This window comes from Lithobates pipiens, unplaced genomic scaffold (assembly GCF_037356315.1).
Source record: "Lithobates pipiens isolate NorthernLeopardFrog02 unplaced genomic scaffold, aLitPip1_a1.2 Scaffold_8, whole genome shotgun sequence".
In the NCBI taxonomy this organism is placed as follows: domain Eukaryota; kingdom Metazoa; phylum Chordata; class Amphibia; order Anura; family Ranidae; genus Lithobates; species Lithobates pipiens.
The window spans coordinates 583589963-583614274 of NW_027507903.1; the positions used below are offsets into that span (position 1 = coordinate 583589963).

General features: G+C 43.1%; 1 protein-coding gene across 8 annotated transcripts in view; it reads left to right on the forward strand.

Annotated features, from left to right (window-relative positions):
* Positions 1 to 24312, forward strand: part of NFIX (nuclear factor I X) — a 285613-nt gene that overhangs the window by 213219 nt on the left and 48082 nt on the right. For 6 of the 8 annotated variants that reach the window (XM_077470319.1, XM_077470324.1, XM_077470326.1 and 3 more), the window contains 5 exons: positions 10222 to 10296; positions 12549 to 12669; positions 14771 to 14803; positions 18777 to 18913; positions 20259 to 20366. In XM_077470319.1, coding sequence (XP_077326445.1) covers positions 10222 to 10296; positions 12549 to 12669; positions 14771 to 14803; positions 18777 to 18913; positions 20259 to 20366 — 474 coding nt within the window. The remainder of the gene's footprint in view (positions 1 to 10221; positions 10297 to 12548; positions 12670 to 14770; positions 14804 to 18776; positions 18914 to 20258; positions 20367 to 24312) is intronic. The other 2 variants (XM_077470323.1, XM_077470325.1) reach the window with 1 other exon arrangement.

Below are 24312 nucleotides of genomic sequence, written 5' to 3' on the forward strand. Positions count from 1 at the left end.
TTTTTTGGGGTGGAACTCCACTTTAAAATAAAAAATGTTACACTGTCCTTTTACATTTTTTTTTTATCACTGTTATTGCTGTCACAAGGAATGTAAACATCCTTGATAGTAATAGGCAGTGACAGGTACTCTTTATAGAGAGATCGGGGGTCTATAAGACCCCAAACCCCTCCTCTGCACTTGAAAGTATTCAAAACGTCAAGATCTGCGTTTTTGAATTTTTTTTAATTTGTCGCCTTTTTTTTTTTTTTTCTAAACTGTCGCCTTTATGATGCCAGTAATCCAGGAAGTGATGCCATGCCGGCTAGTTGCTCAGGCCTCCCAGTATGTCCACTCATAGGACACTTAACCCCTCGAGCACCCCTTAGTGTTTAACCCCTTCCCTGCCAGTGCCATTTTTACAGCAATCAGTGCATTTTTATAGCACTGATCTCTGTATAAATGACAGTGGTCCCAAAATAGTGTCAAAAGTGTCCGGTTTGTCCGCCATTATGTTGCGGTCCTGATAAAAATCGCAGATCGCCACCATTGATAATTTAAAAAAAATTATAAAAAATTATCAAACAATTTTGTAGACGCTACAACTTTTGCGCAAACCAATTGATGTACACTTATTGCGATTTTTATTACCAAAAATATGTAGAAGAATACATATCGGCCTAAACCGAGGAAAAAAAATTCCTTATATATTTTTGGGGTATATTTATTATAGCAAAACGTAGAAAATATTCTTTTTTTTTTTTAAATGTCGCTCTTTTTCTGTTTATAGCGCAAAAAATAAAAATCCCAGAGGTGATCAAATACCACCAAAAGAAAGCTCTATTTGTTGCAAAAAAAAGGACATCTTGTTTGGGTGCAACATCGCAAGACCACGCAATTGTCAGTTAAAGTGACGCAGTGCCGAATCGTAAAAAGGGCTCTGGTCAGGAAGGGGGTACAATCTTGCAGGGCTGAAGCGGTTAAGATAAAAAACTTCTGACTTTACAACCACTTTAAGCAATTTACAGCACACACTCATTTTGGCAGCATAATTATTAATGTGGACTGTAGGTTGTTTGCTAAAGAACATTATTTTTTATCATTGTATATATATATATATATATATATATACACACACACACACACATATATATATATATAATTATCATGGGAAAAGTTCCCCTTTAAGTTGGTCGTAATTCAGTTTTAACTGAATTGTTTGATGATTAGTGTCGCTGGCTTTTGGGCTGATATAGAATTGAAGGAGACTATTGAAATGTGGAAATGTTTATAGCACATACCCTGTTTCCCTGAAAATAAGCCCTAGAGTGATTGTCGGTGATGCCTGCAATATAAGCCCTACCCCCAAATAAGCCCTAGTCCTTGTAGGTCTTATTTTCAGGGTAGGGCTTATATTGCAGCCATCACCGACAATCATGCTAGGTCTTATTTTCGGGGAAACAGGGTAGTTACATAGTAAGGTTGAATAAAGACACCAGTCCATCCAGTTCAACCTGAGTGAGTGTCTACAATTGTCCCTATCCCTGTATATTGCACACTCACATCGGTCCCTACCCTCAAGGAGCCCACAATCCAAGGTCCCCATTCATATACTAGGGCCAATTTTGGACAGAAGCCAATTAACCTACCAGCATGTCTTTGGAATGTGGGAGGAAGCTGGAGTACCCGGAGGAAACCCACGCAGGCACAGGGAGAACATGCAAACTCCAGGCAGGTAGTGTCGTGGTTGGGATTTGAACCAGCGACCCTTTTTACTGATTGGTGAGAGTGCTACCCACCACACCCTGTGCTGCCAAAAAAGAGCTCAAAAAAGATTGCTAGAAAGAGAATCTAAAAACTTTCACATGTGTCTGTTGAAGTGTTTGCCAAATTATGGGGAACCCATTATAATATATGCCCAGAGTTATTTTCCACATTTTGGTCTTGTGTTTCCAAAAAAACAGGCCATCAGTTTTCCAGTTTTAGCAAAGCAAGTTTTCTCCACACATTTTTTTCAGTTTTTCATAAATCTAATACAGAAGATTTATCTAAATCATTTTCACATTATAACATCCAGGCACCTAAAGACTACTAGTATGTATTCAACAAGAAATCTGGAGTTTCTGTTCTGTATTTATTCCATACAAAGTAAACTTCTCAAAGCCCAACTTCGTGGCAGGTTATTATAACGGTCGGCACCCTCTTGTAGGCCCCTTTCACACCGAGGCGGTTTTCAGGCGCTACAGCGCTAAAAATAGTCGCCTGTGTAGTGCCTGAAAAAAATGGCCCCTTTCACTCCAATGTGAAAGCCGGAGTGCTTTCACACTGGAGCGGTGCGCTGGCAGGACAGTGAAAAAGTCCTGCTAGCCGCATCTTTGGAGCGGTGAAAGAGCGAAGTATACACCGCTCCTAAACCGCTCCTACCCATTGAAATCAATGGGGCAGTGCGGCTATACCGCCGGCAAAGCGCAGCTGCAGCGGCGCTTTGCGGGCGGTTTCTAACCATTTTTCTAAACCTTAGCGGCGCTTTACCGCCAACGCCCGCACCGCCCCAGTGTGAAAGGGGCCCTAGGCAGAATAGAGACTAAAGCCCCGTACACACTATCAGATTGTCTGCTGAGTTTTTCCTTCAGATTTACCAAAACCATATAATATGAGGTCAAACCTTAGGAGTTTCAATGTGTATGCAATCAGGCAGGCCCTTCCACTACATGGTTTTGGTAAATCTGAAGGAAAAACTCAGCAGACAATCTGATCGTGTGTACGGGGCTTTACAAACAGAGCAGGAAGAAATAGAATTTGGTTTTCAATCTGAAATTTTTGAAAAAATTGGGAGATTTTGGTGAGATTGTCAATGTTGAAGAAATGTTTTGGATTTCGAGAAAGGAGTAAATTAGGTGGTTTTTAAGACTGTGGTGGGCCTCATATGGTTAATGAGGGTACAGAAGAACCTTTTTGCTATCATTACATTTGTCTTCACAGAAAAAAAAAAAAAACTGAAAAAAAAGAAAAGCATTTGAAGTGACAGTAAATAATCAAATACACATAAAAAAAAAAAAAGTAACACAAATACTAAAAACATGGGCCTATTTTTACTTGTCAATTTGCATGCAGAAAAACTCCTGCGGAAAATAGGTTTCATGCAGAAAACGGAAAATTTATATCAAATACTTACCGTAATTTTCCTTTCCTGATAGGCTCCATGGCAGCATACGTGCGGGTAGCCCCGCCTCCACGATTACCCAATAGGACCCAACTCCCATAAATCTTTGCTCCTGGCCACTATCAGTGTTCCGTAACTAGCCGACTCCAGACATTTGGGAGGGAACTCCTGCTGCCATGGAGCCTATCAGGAAAGGAAAATTACGGTAAGTATTTGATATAAATTTTCCGTTTTCCTGAAAGGCTCCATGGCAGCATACGTGTGGGAAATAACTCGCCAAACACACCCGGGTGGGCAAAATGTCGAGCAAAGAACAAAAGTTTATTTAGCATTGTCAACCGACAAAACTTGCAAACCAAAATTAACAGAAGACAGAGCCGCTGGCTCTACACAGTAATGAGAAACAAAGGTATTAATAGAAGACCAAGAGGCCGCTCTGCAAATAACTTCAGGCGCCACATGGCGAGAAGCTGCCCACGATGTTGAAATACTCCGTGTTGAATGAGCCGTTAATGCCTCAGGAGGAGCCAAGCCCTTTGCTCTGTACGCCCTCTGAATGATCTGAACGATCCAGGTAGAGATAGATCTAGCCGAAGCTCGCAATCCTTTATTCTTGCCATGAGGGAGAACAAAAAGAAATTACGTTTGTCTAAAGGGAGCTGTGACTTCCAAATATTGTTTCAGCGCGTGTCCTACGTCCAGAGGATGAACATCCTGACTCTCTGAGTTTTTGAAAGTGGGAAGCACAACTTCCTGATTCTCATGGAAGACCGAGGTTACTTTGGGATGCGATCCCAACATGGGAATCAATACTGCCCTATCTGGAAAGAAAGTCAGAAAGGGTTCTTCCGAACCTAGATTCCTAATCTCAGAAACTCTCTTGGCTGAGGTTATAGCTACCAAGAAGATGGTCTTGAGAGTGAGATCCCTTATGGACAGAGGCTCCGTAGAATCCTTTCCAAGGTTTGAGAGAAAATCCAGCACTAAAGGGAGGTCCCATTTAGGAAACCTTGGTTTTCTTTGGGGTCTGAGCCTAGTAGCTCCCTTGAAGAATTGTTGTACCAGTGCATGGTTTGCCCAGGAAATACCCGTAAAGGCTGAAATAGCCGATACTTGGACTCTCAATGAACTGATAGCTAGAGGTAAATCAAGGCCTGTTTGAAGAAAGCTTAGTATGTCTTGTATTGTTGGAGAACTGCAAGAATTTTCTCTGGAGGACATATGGGCCGAAAACTTGGACCATATACGCTCATATACCCTATTAGTACTCCCGCGTCTGGAATTGAGAAGGGTTGGGATGACCTCTTCCGGACAACCAAGAGCTTTTAGCCTTTCCCTCTCAAAAACCATACCTTGAGGTTCAGACATGATGGGCATGGATGTAACCTTGTGCCTTGAGATAGCAAATCCGACCTGAGAGGCAGGGGAACTGGCTCTTGATAACTGAGGAGCAGCAGTAGAGGGAACCAAGGTCTGTTGGGCCAGAAAGGAATTACTGCGAGAATCTCCGCCTTCTCTGACCTGAGTCTCCGAAGGAATTGCAGGATCACCGGAACTGGAGGGAAGGCGTAAGCTGTCTGAAACTTCCAATGTTCTGTGAGGGCATCTATCCCATATGCCTGGGGATCCCTGAACCTTGAGTAATATTTCGGAAGCTTCCGATTGCACGGGGAAGCGAACAAGTCGACTTCCAGGGACAATCCTAAGGTCAGGAGCCAATCGAATACTTCCCGGTGTAGAGACCACTCGTTGTTGTCCAACTCGACACGCGATAGGAAGTCCGCCTGAACATTCTGCACCCCTGGGATGTAGACTGCAGAAAGGTTGGACAAATTCTTCTGAGCCCAATTCATTATTGGCTCCGTCTCCTGTAACAGGGACCAGCTGCGAGTTCCCCCTTGCTTCTTTACGTAAGCCACCGCGGTTGTGTTGTCCAACCTTAGCATGACCGAGGCATTCGCTGTCAGATGATGGAATGACCGAAGCGCCTGGAAGGCCGCTCTTAGCTCCAGAACATTGGAGACGACTCTCTGTGATGGAAACGTCCACCTGCCCTGAGCGACCTCCGAAAGGCAGTGAGCGCCCCATCCTTGGTTGCTGGCATCTGAAGTTACCGTGACCCATGAGATGGGAATGATTGAATGGTGGTTGCGCAGGTTCTTCCCCTGTAGCCACCAAAGAAGAGACGTCCTCATGGCTGGAGTGAGGAATATGCGCTGTGTCTGGCTGGATAAGTCCCACTGTTGTAGAAACCCCTTCTGAAAGGGACGAGTGTGCCACTGGGCCCACTTTACCATGGGAATGGTGGCTGACATTGTGCCAATCACCCTCAGACATTGGAGAGCCGAGAGATGGGATGCTGCAAGGGCTGCATGAATCCTGTCTCGTATGACTCCAACCTTCTCTTCTGGAAGGGCGATAGTACCTTCTGCTGTGTTGAACTGCGCCCCTAGGAAAACAAGAGACTGAGTTGGATCTAGGTGACTCTTTTCTAAGTTCAGAAGCCACCCGAACTCCTGTAGAGTGGAGATGACTAGGTCTTTGTGCTCCAAGAGCTGATCTTTGTTCTGGGATAGCAGAAGAAGGTCGTCGAGATAGTGATGGAGACGAACACCTTTGACTCTGAGAAAGGCCACAACTGCCAAAAGAACTTTGGAGAAGACCCGTGGGGACGTTGTTAACCCAAAGGGAAGACATGTAAATTGAAGATGTTGAATGCCTACTGCAAAGCGGAGGTATTGTTGAAACTCCTTTGCCACGGGAACATGGAAGTAAGCGTCCTTCAAATCGACTGATATCATCCAGTCCCCCAGATACACGGACTGCTGGATGGTAAGCAGAGATTCCATCTTGAACTTCTCTTTGCGAATGAAGGAATTGAGATGGGTCAAATCTATTACCGGCCTCCATGTGCCGTTTTTCTTTTGAACCAGAAACAAAGGGGAATACATGCCCTCTCCACGTTCTTCTTCTGGAACGGGAACGGCTGCGCCTTGATCCAGTAAAGAGTTCACGTAGGTCAATAGGACTTGTTTCTTCTCTTTTGATTCTGGAAGATTTGTGGGAATAAATCTTAGCTTTGGGGTGCTGATAAAACCCCACTTGTGACCTGAGGAAATTGTTTTTACAGTCCAAAAATCCCGAATTGAGGCCGCCCAAACATGCCTGAAGTGGAGAAGACGAGCCCCCACCTGACAAGTTTGAGCGGGCCCAATTTCAAAAGGATTTCGCGGAATCCTGCTTGCCGGAAGAACCCCCTTTTGAGGAATTTTTCAAAGAAGATTGCCTGGATCTCCATGACCTTGAGAATTCTCGACCAGGTCTATAGCTCCGCGCCTCCCTGGCACGATCAGGGCCTTGTCTTCTAGGAAATGGACGCCTTTGATTTTGAAGACGTCTGTCCTGGGGAAGAAACCCAGATTTCCCACCTGTAGCCCGGGATATGGCAGTATCCAGCTTGTTACCAAACAAAGATGACCCCTCAAAGGGAATACGGCACCAGGCCTGTTTGGATGCTGGATCCGCCAGCCATGGACGGAGCCATAACGCCCGGCGAGCTGAGACTGCTGCTAACATATCCCGAGATATCAGGCGGATAACATCAATAGATGCCTCCCCCAAAAAGGCAGACGCCATCCTGATTTCTTGAATAGGGGAGTCTTTTGCTGATTCAATAGAAATACCCCTCAGGAATTCCTCTACAGAATCAGCCCATGATTCTATGGCCTTGGATACTGCTGCCATTGCAAGCACTGGTTTGCAAGCCATTCCAGAAGTCAGATATATCCTCTTAAGGTCTGAATCGATCCGCCTTTCCAAAGGATCTTTAAAGGATACCGTATCCTCTAAGGGTAGGGTTACATATCTCACCAAACGCATGAGCGCTGCATCCACCAGTGGTGCTGACTCCAGGTGCTTCACATCCTCTTCTTTAAAGGGATATAATTTCAGGATTTTTGACTGCATGGAACCCTTTTTATCCACCTTGCTCCATTCCTCGGTAATAATGTCACCCAACTCTGAAAGGAAGGGAAAAAATTGTCGCTCCTTATTGAGCTGTTTAAAGAACTTTCTCTGCTTTGGTGGGGAAGTAATAGGGTCTTCCCACTTCAGAGCCTCTCTCACTGCTTTGACCAATGAAGGCACCAGTCCATAGTCAAAACCTAAACCAGGATCCTCACAGTCAGATTCACTATCTGAGATGGGAGCAGATAGGCGGCTTGGCTGAGAGGATTCCCATGTCTCCTGCAATGGGTTCTCTCCAGGTGGAGGAGCCAATAATTCTGACGGGGATTCACACAGCTGTAGAGCATCCCTCTCCTGCAGAGACTCCTTCACAACCCGTCTTACTATTGACTCCAAACGCTGGTCTGCACCATCCCTTTCATCTGCAGCTTTGGAGAAGCAATGATCGCATAAGGATACGTCCGAAGGAACAGGCATCCTGCACCCCCAGCATGATTTTTCCGTACGCTTGCTGGAGTGAGCAGCAGGGGGGTGAGAATAATTCTTATTATGCTGTTCAGATCTTGACCTATGCTGGCTAGATCTTGAGGAGGATTTATGGCGGTGTGATCTTGATGATCCACTGCGTCTAGAAGTGTTAGGTTGTGGATCAGACCCAGAAGGGCTGTAAGGGTAAAACAGACAGAGAGAGAAAAGGATATACAGTCAATCCTACCTATGCCAAACACTCTCTCCAATATATAAAAAGCATAAATACTAAAAGACCTACCTAACATGAGCGGGCTGGCCACTAGGAGGCAGTAAGGCGTCCATATTCACAATAAACCCACAGTTTAAGAAACACTGCAACCAAAAAATAAAACACACATTTTTTTTTTTTAAAAAGCATTTCCCCAGCCTAAGGGACACGCTCTTACCTTAAACCACCGCGCTGACAGCCCCGGGAAGTCGCTGCGACCACTGCAAACATTCCCAGGGTTCTGACAGCTTCCAAAGCCTTTTAAATTTGGCGCCCGTGACGTCATCGCCGACGTCAGACGCGAGGCGCTCGCGCGCATGCGCGGGAACCAAGCCTCGGTCTCATACCGGGTTCGCACATGCGCAGAACGCCTGCATAACCCGGAAGTAGGAGAGAGGTTTGCTGGAACGCGGAAGCGAACGCAAAAGAAATACACACAAATACAATGCTGCCATGGATAGATAAAAGGCTCACCACTCCACCAACGATCACCTGGCCGAACGGACTGGAACACACACACGCCATACCTCCAGCAGATAATGGTCACCCATAACAACGGGACACAGACCGTGCGCACTCAGGTAGGAAATCCTTTCTTCAGCGCTACTCTGCAAATACTCTCCATACCCTGCTTAACAGTCAGGGCCTATCGGAGGAAAATTTCTCAGTCAATCAGCCAATCGATCGTCGTGAAGTTTTATTTCCAGGAAAGAAACCATCTGGTCCTACTGGGGAGGACAAAAAAGGAACACTGATAGTGGCCAGGAGCAAAGATTTATGGGAGTTGGGTCCTATTGGGTAATCGTGGAGGCGGGGCTACCCGCACGTATGCTGCCATGGAGCCTTTCAGGAAAATAAATTTTTTCCTAAGGGTCTGGGTTACATAAATTTATAGCAAATTAGTGTGTTTTGGAAAAAGAAACTGTATGGGGCTGTTCACACCTAGGCACATGCATTACCACATATTCTGTATGCACATGGAAGAGTGTGAGTCCAGCCTGAGGGCCCATTCACACCATGCATGTTGGGCAACATTGCCCAACAAAGGCCCAGAATCTCAGAACCCCAAAATCCATATCTTCCAATAGGGTCAGTTTATATCAACACGTTGCATTGATGTGTGCTGGGTGAAAATGCTGCAGTGCTCATTAAAAAAAGACAATAATATATTTTAGCTCCCACTGTGAACAAAAAAACCCACACATCAATGTATTGCATAAAAAAAAAATGAACATCAAAGCAATGTGTTAAAAAATGTATATCAACGCACGTCAACATACTCTAAATGCAGTGGTGTGAATCCAGCATATATATGATATATATATATAAAACTAAGCTATCCTTAAAATATCAAAATATATCAAAATAAAAAATAAAGTAGTAGATTTTTTTAAGCAAATTTTTCCTAAGGTACTGATTGGGGTTGGTTTACTAAAACTGGAGAGTGCAAAATCCGGTGCAGCTCTGTATAGTAACCAATCAGCTTCCAGATTTTTTTGTTAAAGCTCAATGCAACAAGCTGAAGTTAGAAGCTGATTGGCTACCATACACAGGTGCCTCAGATTTTGCATTCTCCATTTTTAGTAAATCAGCCCCTTTGAATGAAATTGAAAGTGCTCATTTCTGCGACGCAAAATCATCTGTTTTACATTGAAATGATTCTATATATCCCTAATTTTACTGACAATTCCAATTTAGAAGACTGGACAGTTACCCATAGGAATTAGTGGATACAACCAATGATTTGCCTTTAATGAGAATGACAATTGATGGCTAAAATAACCTTGCCTATATTCTAATTATGAGATTTCCCACTGAATCCATAAGGCAAATTGGCTTTACAAATGTAAGGGAAAAGTCAAAAAATAATAGGGGAGATTTATTAATGCTGCAGCACTCAGAATCTGGTGCAGCTGTACATGGTAGCCAATCAGCTTCCAAGTTCAGCTTGTTCAATTAAGCTTTGACAATAACCTGGAAGCTGATTGGCTTCTGTGCAGAGTTGCACCAGATTTTGCACTCTCCCGTTTTAGTAAATACCCCCCTGTTGTGTGTCCTTTATTTACTACTTGTAAAGTCTTAAATCTGTCATTCAACAAACATTCTTTGCAAGTCAATCTTCCAGGTGCCTGGACTTTAAATGATATGGATTGATTCCACACCTGAGAATGTTTAAGTCACATTCACTCCTTTATAAATAGTGTGGAAGGTCAGAGGTTTTGGGATCTCAAAGTTTTTGGTGCTATAATAAAAATATTTATTATTATTATTAATAAGGTATCCTGTATGATAAATGATCTCTCTGAAGTCCAGAATAAGTGAAACTGGCGTAAAATGACATTAATATAATTCTGTCTGTTTTCTTTTTGCCCAGGACATCTCACTTTCCAGGACTGCTTTGTCACATCTGGTGTGTGGAATGTCACAGAGCTCGTCCGTGTGTCACAGAGTGAGTATTTGGAATAGGAATGAAGAGGGGGAAAGGACCTAGAGTCATTTGATTTTGTGTAGAGGTTATTCATGAACTAAGATGCTCATAGACATTAGTTGAGCCAAAAACAGCTGATCTAATTTATATGGGGAACCCTAAGGCTGGGTTCACATACGTGTGGGCGCGAGTTCGTGTTTTTTGCCTGAATTCGCACCTGAACCAGACCCAATCACGCACAATTCTGCAATCCGGGCCGGGGCCGCTATGTGAACCGGCTCCATGGAGAGCCAGTCACACTCACCTGTCATGCGAATTGGATGCGGTGAAAAACCACATCCGATTTGCATATATGTGAACCCAGCTTTAGACAGGGCTGCTGTTAGAAATCACTGGGCCCCATACAGCCTACCTGACAGGGTCCCCTTCGCTCGGCCAAAAGTGACTGAGGACATAGATTTATCAGTCCTTTTCTCTGTAGCCTCAGCTGCACAGATGAATGAACAGGAAGCGCTCCTGCTCATTCCCAAACCGAAGCATAGTAACAGTTTACTCTGATTCAGTGACGAATGGACACAGGGGTGATTGGTACCAATCACTCACTGTGTTTATTCGGGAATGGAAGGGGTCAGTAAACTACATATTTACCAGCCACTTCCACCACTCTCCATCCTAAAACATCCCCCTGTTTGCCCGCAGCAGCTGCCAGCAGGAGAGGAGGGAAGCCAGAAGCACTGAGGGGGAAAGGGGCACACCGGGCGATCCGGACAGCAGATGGAAGGGGCATATGTGCTAGAACCAATCCCCCTGTAGTGCAGCCAGAGGGAGAAAGAAGAGGTGAAGTTGGCAGCGCTGCAAGGGGAGGCATAAGAGGATTGGTGTCTTCAATAAGACAGTGCAGACCTTTTGCTCAGAAGGTGCCCGGGCCCCCCTTTTGAACTAATGGGGTCTTGACCCAGTACAGGAGGACTGGCTGTACTGCCTTGTCAGTGGCCCTGCCTTTAGACACTGCAACAGTCATCTGGTTTGAAAACTTTGCCCAAATACTATTGTGTTTATTGCAATAACTTGAGGTCAGAGATTTTTACAGCAATCCTCCCCTGCTTTCGACCGTCAAGAACGCAGTGACTTACAACACTACGATGAGCTGAGAAAATTAAGTTCAATGCTTAAGAGCATGCGTCAAATTGTTTCCGAGCATGCGTAGGAATTTTGCACGTCGAAATTTGTACACTTCCGATTGGAACTTTTTCCGACTGAAAAATAAAGAACCTGCTCTCAATATTTTGCTGGCTGGAATTCTGCAAGCAAAAGTCCAATGGAGCATGCACATGGTCGGAATTTCTGACCAAAAGCTCAAATTCGACTTTTGCTGGCAGAATTTCTAATTGTGTGTATGGGGCTTTACATATATCCAGCGAAGGGGCTATCCTCATGCGATACATAGAGGTGAAACAAATCCTTATACATAAGTTGTACCTGTCTACTGTATCTGCAGTCTTCTCATCTCCACAGCCGTTGTTTCTGAGCATTCAGAAAAAAGGGGGCAGAGAGCTGAAATTACATTCTGCAGCGCTCAGTGAGGAGAGCTCTGAGAGCTGATTGAAGGGAATGGACACCCCCTCCCTCCCCCACAGTCCACAGGAACAGAGCTGAGGCTGTCAATGAACTGGAGGTCCCTCCCCTGTCACCTTATTTCTCTTGGTGTCAGGAAAACTTGTCAGAAGTGATGCATGCTGATAGCAGAGGCACCAAGCAGCAGACAGAAATGACACTTAAGGGGTTATTTACAAAAGGCAACTCCAATTTGCACTACACTTGCAAACTACAAGTGCAAAGTGCACTTGAAATTGCACTGAAAGTGCACTTGAAAGTTCAGTCACTGTAAATCTAAGGGTTAGATCTGAAATGAGGAGAAGCTCTGCTGATTTTATCATCCAATCATGTGCAAGCTAAAATGCTGTTTTTTATTTTCGTTGCATGTCCCTCTCAGTTCTACAGCGACCGCACTTCCAAGTGCACTTTCAGTGCAATTTCAAGTGCACTTTGTACTTGTAGTTTGCACTTGTAGTGCAAAGTGGATTTGCCTTTAGTAAATAACCCCCTTGGTGTTCTTAATTAAATAGATATGCTTTGTTCATTTTTCATGTCTGAGGTTTACAACCACTTTAATATTAGGATATAGTTTTAGCTAGGTTTAGCCCCCTTACTGTTCATAATGAACATGCCAAAGCCTTATTTTGATACCTTTTTTTTTTTTTTTTTTTTTTTAGCACCTGTTGCAACCGCATCTGGCCCTAACTTCTCATTGGCGGATCTGGAGAGCCCAAGCTACTACAATATAAACCAGGTGACACTTGGTCGGCGGTCCTTAACGTCTCCTCCATCCAGCAGGTAAGAGAAACCAGTGTTTGTTACACTAAAGATTCAATTACTATGGTGAAACATTTCCCCTCAATATAATGTTGTTAGATGGTTTCCTCAGGTGACATTGCTAGTAAGACACCTTAGAGTTCCTAACTTTAGACAAGGGGTTAATGTGCTGAGCCTATGCAATCTGCCTGTAGGGATGCAGGGGTGATGGTGCACCTGTAGGTAGTTGCAGTCTATATTCTCCACTGCAGGTGGCGCTCGATCACAACGGCAAGGCAGATGGGAGAGGAAGTTAAGAGAAGATGTGTTTCTCTATGATTTCCTTGGTCACCTGGGCAGTGTTACTGATTGGATGTATATGCTCCATGTGACCCTGGTGGCCATCTTAGGTCAAGCAGAGTTTAGAGCAGGGACCACGTCTACCTTTTCAGGAAACTTCCTGTTTGGGGCGGACCGGCCAGACTCCTTGTGGCAGATGCTGTCAGGTTATGCCAGGGGGTGCCCATAACCTGCTTGTGTAAGGGATGCATCTGTATGATGTATATAACCTACTGCAGAAGAACTGACATTTACAAAGAAAAAAATGCCATTTGAAATGCTAGTAAATGACAGCTCCCAGCTGCTTCATTCTGTTTGTTCACAAAGGGGGAGATGTACTAAAGTTGGTGCACACAGTATCTGGTGCAGCATTGCATAGTAACCAGCTTCTAGGTTCTATTGTCAAAGCTTAACTGAACAAGCTGAAGGTATGAGCTGATTGGTTACTATGCACAGCTGCACCAGATTCTGTGTGCACCCATTTTAGTAAATCCCCCCCCCCCCCCCCCCCCCAAGTGTCCGGGATTTTCTTCATCTATACTAGGCCCTTATCCTACATGAGGGTCTGATATAGATTTTAATGAAGGACACTACATAAAACTAAACAAACATTGTGTGGCATTTACCTTAACCCTGCACAAAAAAATAAAAAGTCTAGCCCCACCCCTCCACCCTAAGCTATCCAAGACATAAAAAAAGTTTTGGCTGGAGTCTCCTATAACCTAAGGCTGGCTATACATTATACAATTTTCTTGTTCAATTTTCCTTTAGATTTGCCAAAACCACATAATATGACATCAAACATAATCACTTTCAAATTGTATGCAATCAGGCACGCCCTTGCACTACATAGTTGAAAGTAAATCTAAAGGAAATTGAATAAGAAAATGTTTCATGTATGGCCAGCTTTCACCATAAAGCTAAGATTTCTGCGTAGTGAATATTATGCACCACTCCTGTCAGTCGATTATCAAATGCCAAAACATCAGTGGGCAGTAAGAGAGATATATACAGTCAAAAATATTGGCATTCCTGCACTTCTGTCAGATAATGCACCACTTTGCCCAGAAAATTGTTGCAATTACAAATGTTTAGGCATTCTCATGTTTATTTATTTTGTTTGTATTGGTATGACACAAAAAAGCGGAGAAGCAAAAAGCCAAATCTGACACATTCCACACAGAACTCCATAAATGGACTAGACAAAATTATTGGCACCCTCAATTTAATATTTGGTAGAACACCCCTTGAAAAAAATAACTGAAATCAATCACTTCATGTAACCAGCAATGCATTTCTTACACCTCTCTACTGGAATTGTGGATCACTCTTCTTTCGCCAACTGCTCCAGGTCTCTCAGTTTAGAAGGGTTCCTTTTCCCAATTGCTGCTTTGAGATCTCTCCACAGGTGCTCTATGGGATTTAGATCTGGACTCATTGTTGGCCAGTTCAGTACTCTCCAGCGCTTTGTCTTCAACCACTTCTAGGTGCTTTTTGACGTGTGCTTTGGGCCATTGTCCTGCTGTAAGACCCATGACCTCTGACGGAGACCCAACTTTCTGGCACTGGGCCCTACATTGCACCCTAGAATTCTTTGGTAGTCTTCAGATTTCATAATGCCATGTACATGGTCAAGACATCCAGTGCTTAAAGCAGCAAAGCAACCCCAAAACATCAGTGAACCTTCACCATGTTTGACTGTAGGGACTGTATTCTTTTCATTAAAGGCCTAATTTCTTTTTCTGAAAACAGTAGAATGATGGGCTTTACCAAAAAGCTGTAATTTTGTTTCGTCTGTCCACAGCACATACTCCCAAAAGGATTTTGGCTTCCTCGGGTAAGTTTTGGCAAACTCTTTGATCATTTTTTCTACGTTACAGGAGCATTACAATTTTGAGAAGGTGTCAATAATTTTGTCCAGTACATTTTTGGAGTTTTGCATGGAATGTGTCAGATTTGGCTTTTTGTTTCTCCACTTTATGTGTCCTACCAAGACAAACAAAATAAATAAACATTAGTATTCCTAAACATTTGTAATTGCAACATTTTTCTGGGGGGTTTGGTGCATTATCTGACAGAAATGCAGGGTGCCAATATTTTTGGCGATGACTATATATATCCCACTTAGGTCAACTCCATCCATTCAGGTCCCTCACAGGCTCTGAGATCACTAAGGGTGGGGTGAACATCTCAGTCTGCATTATCCTGTCACTTAGCAATCACCATCTTTCCTGGGGTCATGGCACATTCCTGGAACCCAGGTCGGCCAACCACAATGGAGGGACATCTTCATTAGTTAAAGGCTCAGTTAACCTTTCCCAGAAAATAGCCTATGCGGTGAGGGAGCAGCTTTGTAAAATGTCCATTCTTGATATTGTCATATCTATAGGCTATTTGGGCCTACCCAGAAGCCAGGCTAACAACCACTATGTCCTGCCTTGTTGCTAGGATGTGAAAACTGATAGGCGCTCATTCCCAGCGTTATGGCTCGTTCACACTTGCTTTGGTCTTTGAAGAGGGATCCACGTTTGGACCACTTTTCAGAGAACATTTGGCAGGTGGTAAGGGGGTGTTGTGTCACCTCCTCACCATCTGCTTTAACCTCTTGAACCCCCCACTAGCATACTGCAGTGTGTTTGCATAGCGTCCTCATTCACTCGGTTGCAACAGGGGGTAGAATTCCTACCGTGAGTGCAAATCAAAGCGTTGTGACCACGGCATGTGTACACTCCCTTCTGCTACCTCTACATCTGAAGGGGAAGTGGTTGAGAGGCGATAAAAAATGCAGCTCAACCAAGAACAACTCCTTACAGAAGCAAAAAGCAACAATTTATTGTGTCCTCGCAACAAGGCAGGATTGCTAACTGGGAAATTTTTCCACCAGTTTACCAGGGGGACCCAAATGGCCTAGAGGTAGGAATATAAAAATTATTGCACATTTTACACTGCTGCACAGTTTTTTAATACCTACCTTAAGGCCGGCCATACATGAATTGAATTTAGAAAAAGTTATATTTTTCTAAATCAGTAGTGGCACCATCGGATCACAAGATGCACAAAATTTCTGATTTATGAAAGAAAATATGTTCAGAATTTGACCCATGTATGGCCTGCATTAGGCTTTGGGCTGTTTTCTTGAAAAGGTGAACTTATGAAAATTCTGTGTGTTTTGTGATCCGATAATGCCACATTGATTTAGAATTTCGACCAACCAAGCCTTCAATTCACCTCATGTTGCTACAGAAAATAATTACCGTGTCCGGGAATCTTCTTTTCTCTCTGAGAATGTTTTTTTCTTGAGCTCAAGCGCATTTCTTTTTCAATTATATTTTTCACACGATTCTCCCATCATTGATTACAAAATTGTTTGTTTTTCAAAAAATTTCCAACATGCCTGACCACTCAAATAGTCGCATGAAAATCGTCCGCTAAGGGTCCTTTCACACATTCATGTCTGTTTTCACAGACTCTGCTTTGCTCACTGGGGGGAGCGAACTGTTGATCCCTGCTGAGCCGGTGGGTGACAAGTCCATCTGCTCACTGAGCAGAGACGGACCTGTCAGACCCCCACTCTCCTCTGTGGGGGTTCGGATGAAAATGGATCTGCCTGTCCATTTTCATCTGATCCACCAAATAGGGTTTCCAAACGTCTGGATTTCTGGATTTGATGGAGCAGATCGGATGTCAGCAGACATGTCACCGCTGACATCCGTTGCTCCATAGAGGTCCATGGAGCATCCATTCAGGTCTACCTGAAAAACTGACAGGTGGATCTGAACGGTCCACATGTGTGAAAGAGCCCTAATGGTAGGAGATTCTAACGAATATTCTTAGAAAAGATTTTCTAAAGAAAATTCCTTCGGAATTCGAGCCATGTATGGCCGGCCTTAGTCTCTAAGCAGCCTTCATGGAAAGAGAACTGAGGAGGCCCCATACCTCCCAACTTTTTGAGATGGGAACAAGGGACACCTACTAGCAAAAGTATGTAGGCATAGGACCCCATGGCAAGCCCCCTTAATGGAGAATTAACCCCCCAAAAAAAGATAATTAAAACCCACAAATGTTTTTTTTTAACCACTTCTATTCCTTTATATTGGCTTTTGAAATTTACAGATGCAGCAATTTATAAATTGAATGAAAGCACTGGGAGACACTTTTTGAAAGATAAAAAGTGCATTTTATATACAACTACATAAATCAGACCAAAATGAGGGGGAAAGAGGGACAGAGGGACATTGCTCCAAATCAGGGACAGTCCCTCAAAATCAGGGACAGTTGGGAGCTATGAGGCCCTGCCGCTGAGATCACCTCATGGCTAACCACTTTTACCTCAGGTTTTCCCTCCTTCCTAAAGCTTTTGTGAGATTGGCTGAGGGGAACCTGCAAAGACCTCTCCACCATTCCCAGGACACGGAGCTCAGGATCTTTCTGTAATCACCAGGCAGACCTAGACCCCCCTATAATCCTCTTCCTCAAGGCACAGACATATACAGTATATACACAATGGCCCTGATAAACTGTTAGTGCGAGTGAGAAAATGCACACCAAATTGTCAAAAAAAGGCGCAAATTGGGACAAATTATCTCTAATTTTACAGTGACCAAAGTTATCATGGAGTCCTGCACCACCTTTTGCTTGGCGCACTAATGCCCTTATACTATGCACATAAAAATATAAACAATCTTTTTAATTATATGTCACACAACTAGCGACATTTCTACATATTGTTGTTGATAATTTCCTATTTCTGACAGAAATATCACAATCAACAGGAAGATGCATCATCAATCATTGTTTCTAGTAAAAAAAATCACAATCGTCTCTATTTTAATATCACAATGCTGATAGTTCCTTGGGCCCGTTATGTGTGGGTGTCACTTATATATATTCCATTGAGCTTTATAGCTCCTAAATTGAATCTATTTTTAGAGTTCGTTTTTAGACGTACAGTATTCTACTAGCCAAAGCCCCCTATTCCTTGTTATAGGATATTTGAAGATAAAGCAAGCAGACTAAATCAATGTATGTATGTTCTGCACTAAAAAAATATTCAATATTAAATATATATTTACATTAGGTGCATTAAAAGAAATAAAATGTATAGGTTAATAACAAAAGCCTGTAAATAATAGCCAAAAATACTTTTGAAAATGGCCCTTAAAAAAAACAAAAAACAGGCATGTAAATTGTTACTTGACCAGACCCAGGCATTTTGGCTATATAGACATATTCCTGCTGGGGCCAGGTCCTGCCTTAAGCAGACATTTTTTCCCCTATAATTGCTTGTTGGCCACTAGCAGTCTGGGCCGCACAGCATCACTGGTTGCTAAGACGCAGGCACAGCTTCATGGGTTGGTGGGATGCTGGTGGCCCAAGCCGCACAACATCATTGGTTGCTATAATGCCCATGGCTAGTCCACACAGTATCATTGGTTGCTAGAACACAGGCGGCAGGCCCACACAGTGTCATTGGTTGCTAGGACACAGACGGCCATGTGCACCATAACAACCAATGGTGCTGTGAAGTCCAGGGGTGGAACATAAGGTATAAAGGGCTGAACATTCACTTAGGAGTAAATACCCACTATGGACACTTTGGCCATCCCTTCACTAGGCCTCCATGAGTGCTCCATGGCCCTGTTAGTGCCTGAGCCAAACTCTCAGATTTCTCATTTGCATCAACAGTTGTATGGTTTTTTTTTAATGACCATTCTATATCCAATATTTTATATTTATATATAGTTATATTGTGTGCGTGTGTGTATATGATGGCACATGCTGACGCCTCTCTGTTCATGTCTGTCACTCAGCTCGACAAAGCGCCCGAAGTCTTTGGATGACAGTGAGTTAGAGAGCCCAGTGGATGATGTCTTCTACCCGGGTACAGGCCGGTCACCTGCAGCTGGGGGCAGCCAGGCCAGCGTGTGGCCGAATGATGTGGACACGGGTAAGAAATTAGTTGTTACTGATTTTTATTTTGCTCAGGAGATTTCTATGAAAGCAGAGAATCTTGTACCTCATCGATCATTTCTTCACCTGAATTGTCTATCTGCACTGCATAGATCCGATGTTTCACATCTCTATCTATCTATTTATCTATGCAGATCAATGTATGCTTATCTATGTAGATGCATGCAATGTCTCTTTTGCAATAAAATTCACCAACCCGCTTGCTCATTGTATTCTCCAGCATTTAAAGTAAGTTGCACATGCCTGGCTCAACTTACATCACCGGCATGGTCCCTGTGTGCTGGCATTACCCACTCCTTCTCATGCACAGGAGTGTTGTCATCCAACGCTGGGCAGCGAATAGACATGTGCGGTTTGTTTCGTTCTGAGTAAATATTCAGACAAATTTTTCATTATTCGGAGATTCAGATCCGAATACCTGAATTACAGTGTAAACGAACTTTACCGAATGCTCCGAATAACTAAATTAAATCCGTCCGTATTTACGAAATTCTAATTGAAATTCAAATCAAATTTTACATTGAGTTCTAGTCTAATTCGAACTGCAAACACTGAAAATCAAAGACCGTATGTGTTATTAGAGTATCCTTTCAAAATAATGCTGTTTTAGTTAAGCCAAAGGTGATTTAAAGAGTATTTGATGAAGATTTTTCTTTTGTTTGTTCTCTTTGCCACATAATCAAATCGATCCCGAATACGAATTCAACGAATCAACCAAATTTTATGAAACAAAATAACTATATTAATGAATCTAAACTAATAAAAAATTTGGTCATGCACATGTCTAGTAGCAAATAAAATAGGTATCTTGTGCTGGTGGCTACCATGTTGGTTAAAATCTTTAATCCTCTGCCACCTGCCCCTGCGGGGGGGGGGGGGGGCGAATAAGAGCGGCAGGCACTCTTTCCATGCCCTTGCTCCATTCATAGTACCTATACTATCACTTTCCGCCGTTAAAAGGAATGGATGGAGGCGGATACATGAAATGTCCATCTCCTCTATTCATAGAAGCTGCAGTTTTGCTTCCCACAGAGAAAAGCACTCTATAAATGGAGGATAGGCAGATGAATGAAAAGTCAGCCTCCTCCATTTACAGAGCCCTTTTCATAGCGGGAAGTGATAGTATGGCTTTTGTGAATGGAGGAAAGGGCAGGCCTAGTTGGCACTTTTGATGAGTGCCCTTGATAGATCATTCCTTTGTAATAGCCAGCCCTTGTGGGTGTAAAGGAATTGTGTATATTCTAGGGGTCTTGCTAGGATTGCCCCATCTGACATACTCGGCTCTCATTACTTTACTGATGTATATTTCTCTTCCTTTCAAGGACCCGGGTCTCTTAAGAAGTCAGGCAAGCTAGAGTATTGCCAGACCAGTTCTTCTCGCATGGCATTCACCCATCATCCCCTCCCTGTGTTGGCTGGAGTGAGACCAGGTAAGTCATGGCAAAGTTGTAACTGCATTATAGGTATCTAGAATAGGGTTGGTGAAAAGAAAAAAAGGGACTAAAAGACCCTTAAAGATCGGACTTTAAAGGCATTTTTGGCTACATTCGTATTAGATAAAAATAATTAATTTTATTGGTACAATACAACAACACATATTGTGAAACAAGAGCAAAAAGCAAACACTTTAAAAACATATAAAAAAAAAATTGTAAACACCATAAGCATGATGATAAGAAAAAAAGAGGTTGTTACACCATAAAAGATAAGTGAGCCCCTGTGTGTAAACGCATTTTGCTGATTTGCTTCATCAGGACAAATATAGGGGTATTCTGGAAAGAAACAGGTCTCACTATCTTATCAACATCTGAACATGCATACGCATAAATAGAGCTCCCTGGTCAAGCATCAAGACCATCCAATAAGCCAAGTAGTGTAATTCCAAAGAATATTAAAGGAAACATGCAGGATTAATATCTGCATCATTTGGTGTATATCTAACAATAACGTCCAAATGAAAAGTAGTCCATACAATAATATTACTCAATGCAAACAACCATATAAGGTGTCATTAACAAGATTACAGCAATCCATATTCACTTGAGGAGCCAAAGGATATATAATATATATATATATATATATATATATATATATATATATATAAAACAAAGAGGGATTGCTGCACAAACAAATGAAAATGTATTGATAAAAATGACATTACATCAGGTATAATTATAATTCAGGTGACGTCACCTGAATTATAATTATACCTGATGTAATGTCATTTTAATCAATACATTTTCATTTGTTTGTGCAGCAATCCCTCTTTGTTTTTTTTTATATTGAGTCCCTGGGAAGGATTTGATTGCTGACACATTTGTCTGATTGACCGTCTGTGCATCTCACCTACCATTTTTTGTGCTATATATATATATATATATATATATATATATATATATATATATATATATATATACGGTCAGGACAGCATAGTGTCCAGTTGCCCAAAGAGGCCCATACGTATGCCTGCAGCAGAATACCAGAGAGAAATTACAACCTCTTTTTTTCTTATCATCATGCTTATGCTGTTTACAATTGTTTTTTATATGTTTTTAAAGTGTTTGCTCTTTGCTCTTGTTTCACAATATGTGTTGTTGTATTGTACCAATAAAATTAATTATCTTTATCTATTACGAATGTAGTCTAAAATGCCTTTAAAGGCCGATCTTTAAGGCCCCTTTCACACTGGGGCGGTGCGGGCGTTGGCGGTAAAGCGCCGCTATTTTTAGCGGCGCTTTACCGTCGTTTTAGCGGCAGTCTGCGGGCGCTAGCGGGGTGGTTTTAACCCCCGCTAGCGGGCGAAAAAGGGTTAAAACCGCCCGCAAAGCGCCGCAAAGCGTCGCTTTGCCGGCGGTATTGCCGCGCTGTCCCATTGATTTCAATGGGTAGGAGCGGTTTAGGAGCGGTGAATACACCGCTCCTTCACCGCTCCAAAGATGTGGCTAGCAGGACTTTTTTCACTGTCCTGCCAGCGCACCGCTCCAGTGTGAAAGCCCTCCGGCTTTCACACTGGAGTGAAAGGGGCCGGTTTTTTTCAGGCGCTACACAGGCGCTATTTTTAGCGCTGTAACGCCTGAATACCGCCCCAGTGTGAAAGCAGCCTAAGGGTCTTTTTGTCCCTTTTTTTCTTTTCATCCTCTAATATTACGGATGTGGCACTAGGAGTGATTCTCATACTTTTATAGAATAGGGTGGGATAGGGCAATCTGGGAAGATAGCTGTCACTGTTCACACAGGCTTGCGGGATTGCTAACACACTAAAGCACCGACATCAAGGGGAGATCACCCCCCCTAACAGACATGGGCCAGTGCTTTCTACAGTGAAACAACACTTGTGAAAATGCTCAGGTGTCAACAGATTATTTTATATTAACCTATCAAAAGAACTATATGGGGACTGCCATTGCTATCTGATTCTGAAAATTCTAGTCCCCTGCCTGTTTATGATGACAAGTCACTGACCTGGAACAAGCACCCAAGTCAGAAAAGTTAGAAGTCCTTATCTGCTCACTTGTTCTGGATCACTAAGGCCTCGTGTACACTAGCCATTTTTTTCTGCTGCTCCTAGGGGCCTCTTGGGCTTCAGTCACACTGAATCCAACTTTAAAATCGTGCAACTTCAAGTAATTTCAAAGTTGCATGGCAGTGGTTTCTGGGTATATTTTAGCCATGGTAATGATTTTTTTATGAACTTTGGTAGTATTAGGCCCTTTTTATAATGGGCGCTCTCAGTTTCGTCTTTGCCCTTGTACACACGGTCGGACATTCCGACGGAAAATGTCCGATCGGATCGTGTTGTTGGATAATCCGACCATGTGTGGGCTCCATCGGACTGTTTCCGTCGGAATATCCGACAGACAAAGTTTTAGAGCTGGGCTATAAAACTTTCCGACAACATGATCCGATTGGACTGTGTCCGATTGTGTGTAGAGAATTCTGATCGGACAAAGTGCCACGCATGCTCAGATCAAATTCCTAGACCAAAGCTATTGGCTACTAGACTGAACGTAGTCCCGTTGTAACGAAATAACGTCGTCACGTTACGTACGATCGGATTTTCCGACAACTTTGTCCGACCGTGTGTATGCAACACAAGTTTTGGACAAATTCCGACGGATTTTGTTGTCGGAATGTCCGACCGTGTGTACAAGGGCTTAGTGTGGAATCCGAGACTGATCCCTTGCTAAACTGAACCAGAACAAAAACAGATGTCATATATGTGACATCCGTGTCCATCCTTAATTTTTCCTCCATCTTTTGTTGGAGGAAAAAGGGGTCCAATGTAATACCAATGGGTGGCCAGTTGTAAGCTGATGTACATCAGCCTATATCCACCCACATTGGTAAAAGCAGATCTTTTTCCATTTGGTAGGATGAATCACAGACCTCGATCTGGGCGAATCTAAGTGAGCGTACATCCTCTTACATCTGGCCACCCAAACGGACACATTGCAGTCTGTTTTTGATCTATGTAATCAAAAATGGACTCACAGAACACCCATATAAAAGGACCTTAAAATATCACATTAATTATTAAGATACTATTAAATTGAAAAAAACCTGCGCAAGCTCCTATATGTATTTGTTAAGATACCGTGTGCGTTATTTTGCCAATTAGCCACTAAATGTACACAGTTAAATATAAACAGGATCCAAATTCTGCCATGGCCTAGGATGGCAAGGGGTAGGAGTGGCACAAATTACTTTTCTGGCTCTCAGAAAATGCTCATACATTTTGGGGGAGGGCGGCTGCCGTTTGTCATCTTTGCCCAGGGCATTAGATGACCTTGTCCCAGCACTGAGGGAATGGTTCCAGATTGTGGCAATGCCTGCCAGTGCATCTGGTCCGGTCTTCGCTGTTGCTTTCTCTGCCCAGTTAGTGCATTTTTATTGTTTGTGTACTTCTAGTCCTTCCAGTCTTGGTCCATACACCTAGAACTAATCTGCAAGTGTGTAGGGAAACAGTTTGCCTTAGGACCTGTTCATCCTGTCACATGCTAAATCAGCGCACGCATCTTAACGTGCATGGCATTAAGGTGGATGTTTCATTGTTTCATTTGAATGGGCCACCTGATGCATTAAAACGCACCAAAAAGGTGCATGTAGCTTTGTTGGCAGCACAAGTGTGCACATTTCCAATGTGTATGTTACTACAATGCAGTAGTGTGAGTCCAATAGCAAATGGGGGGAGTGGGGGGGGGGCACAACACATAGCTCAACCATATCCATTGGTAAGCCAACAAAGGCTTCAGCTACAGTCCCTGAGCAACAGCTTGTTGACACGTTTCACCCTAATTGGGCTTAGTCATAGAGGTTCTCTACAAGTAAGCCCAAATAGGGTGAAACGCATCAGTGGCCATGGCCAAGATGCAGGGA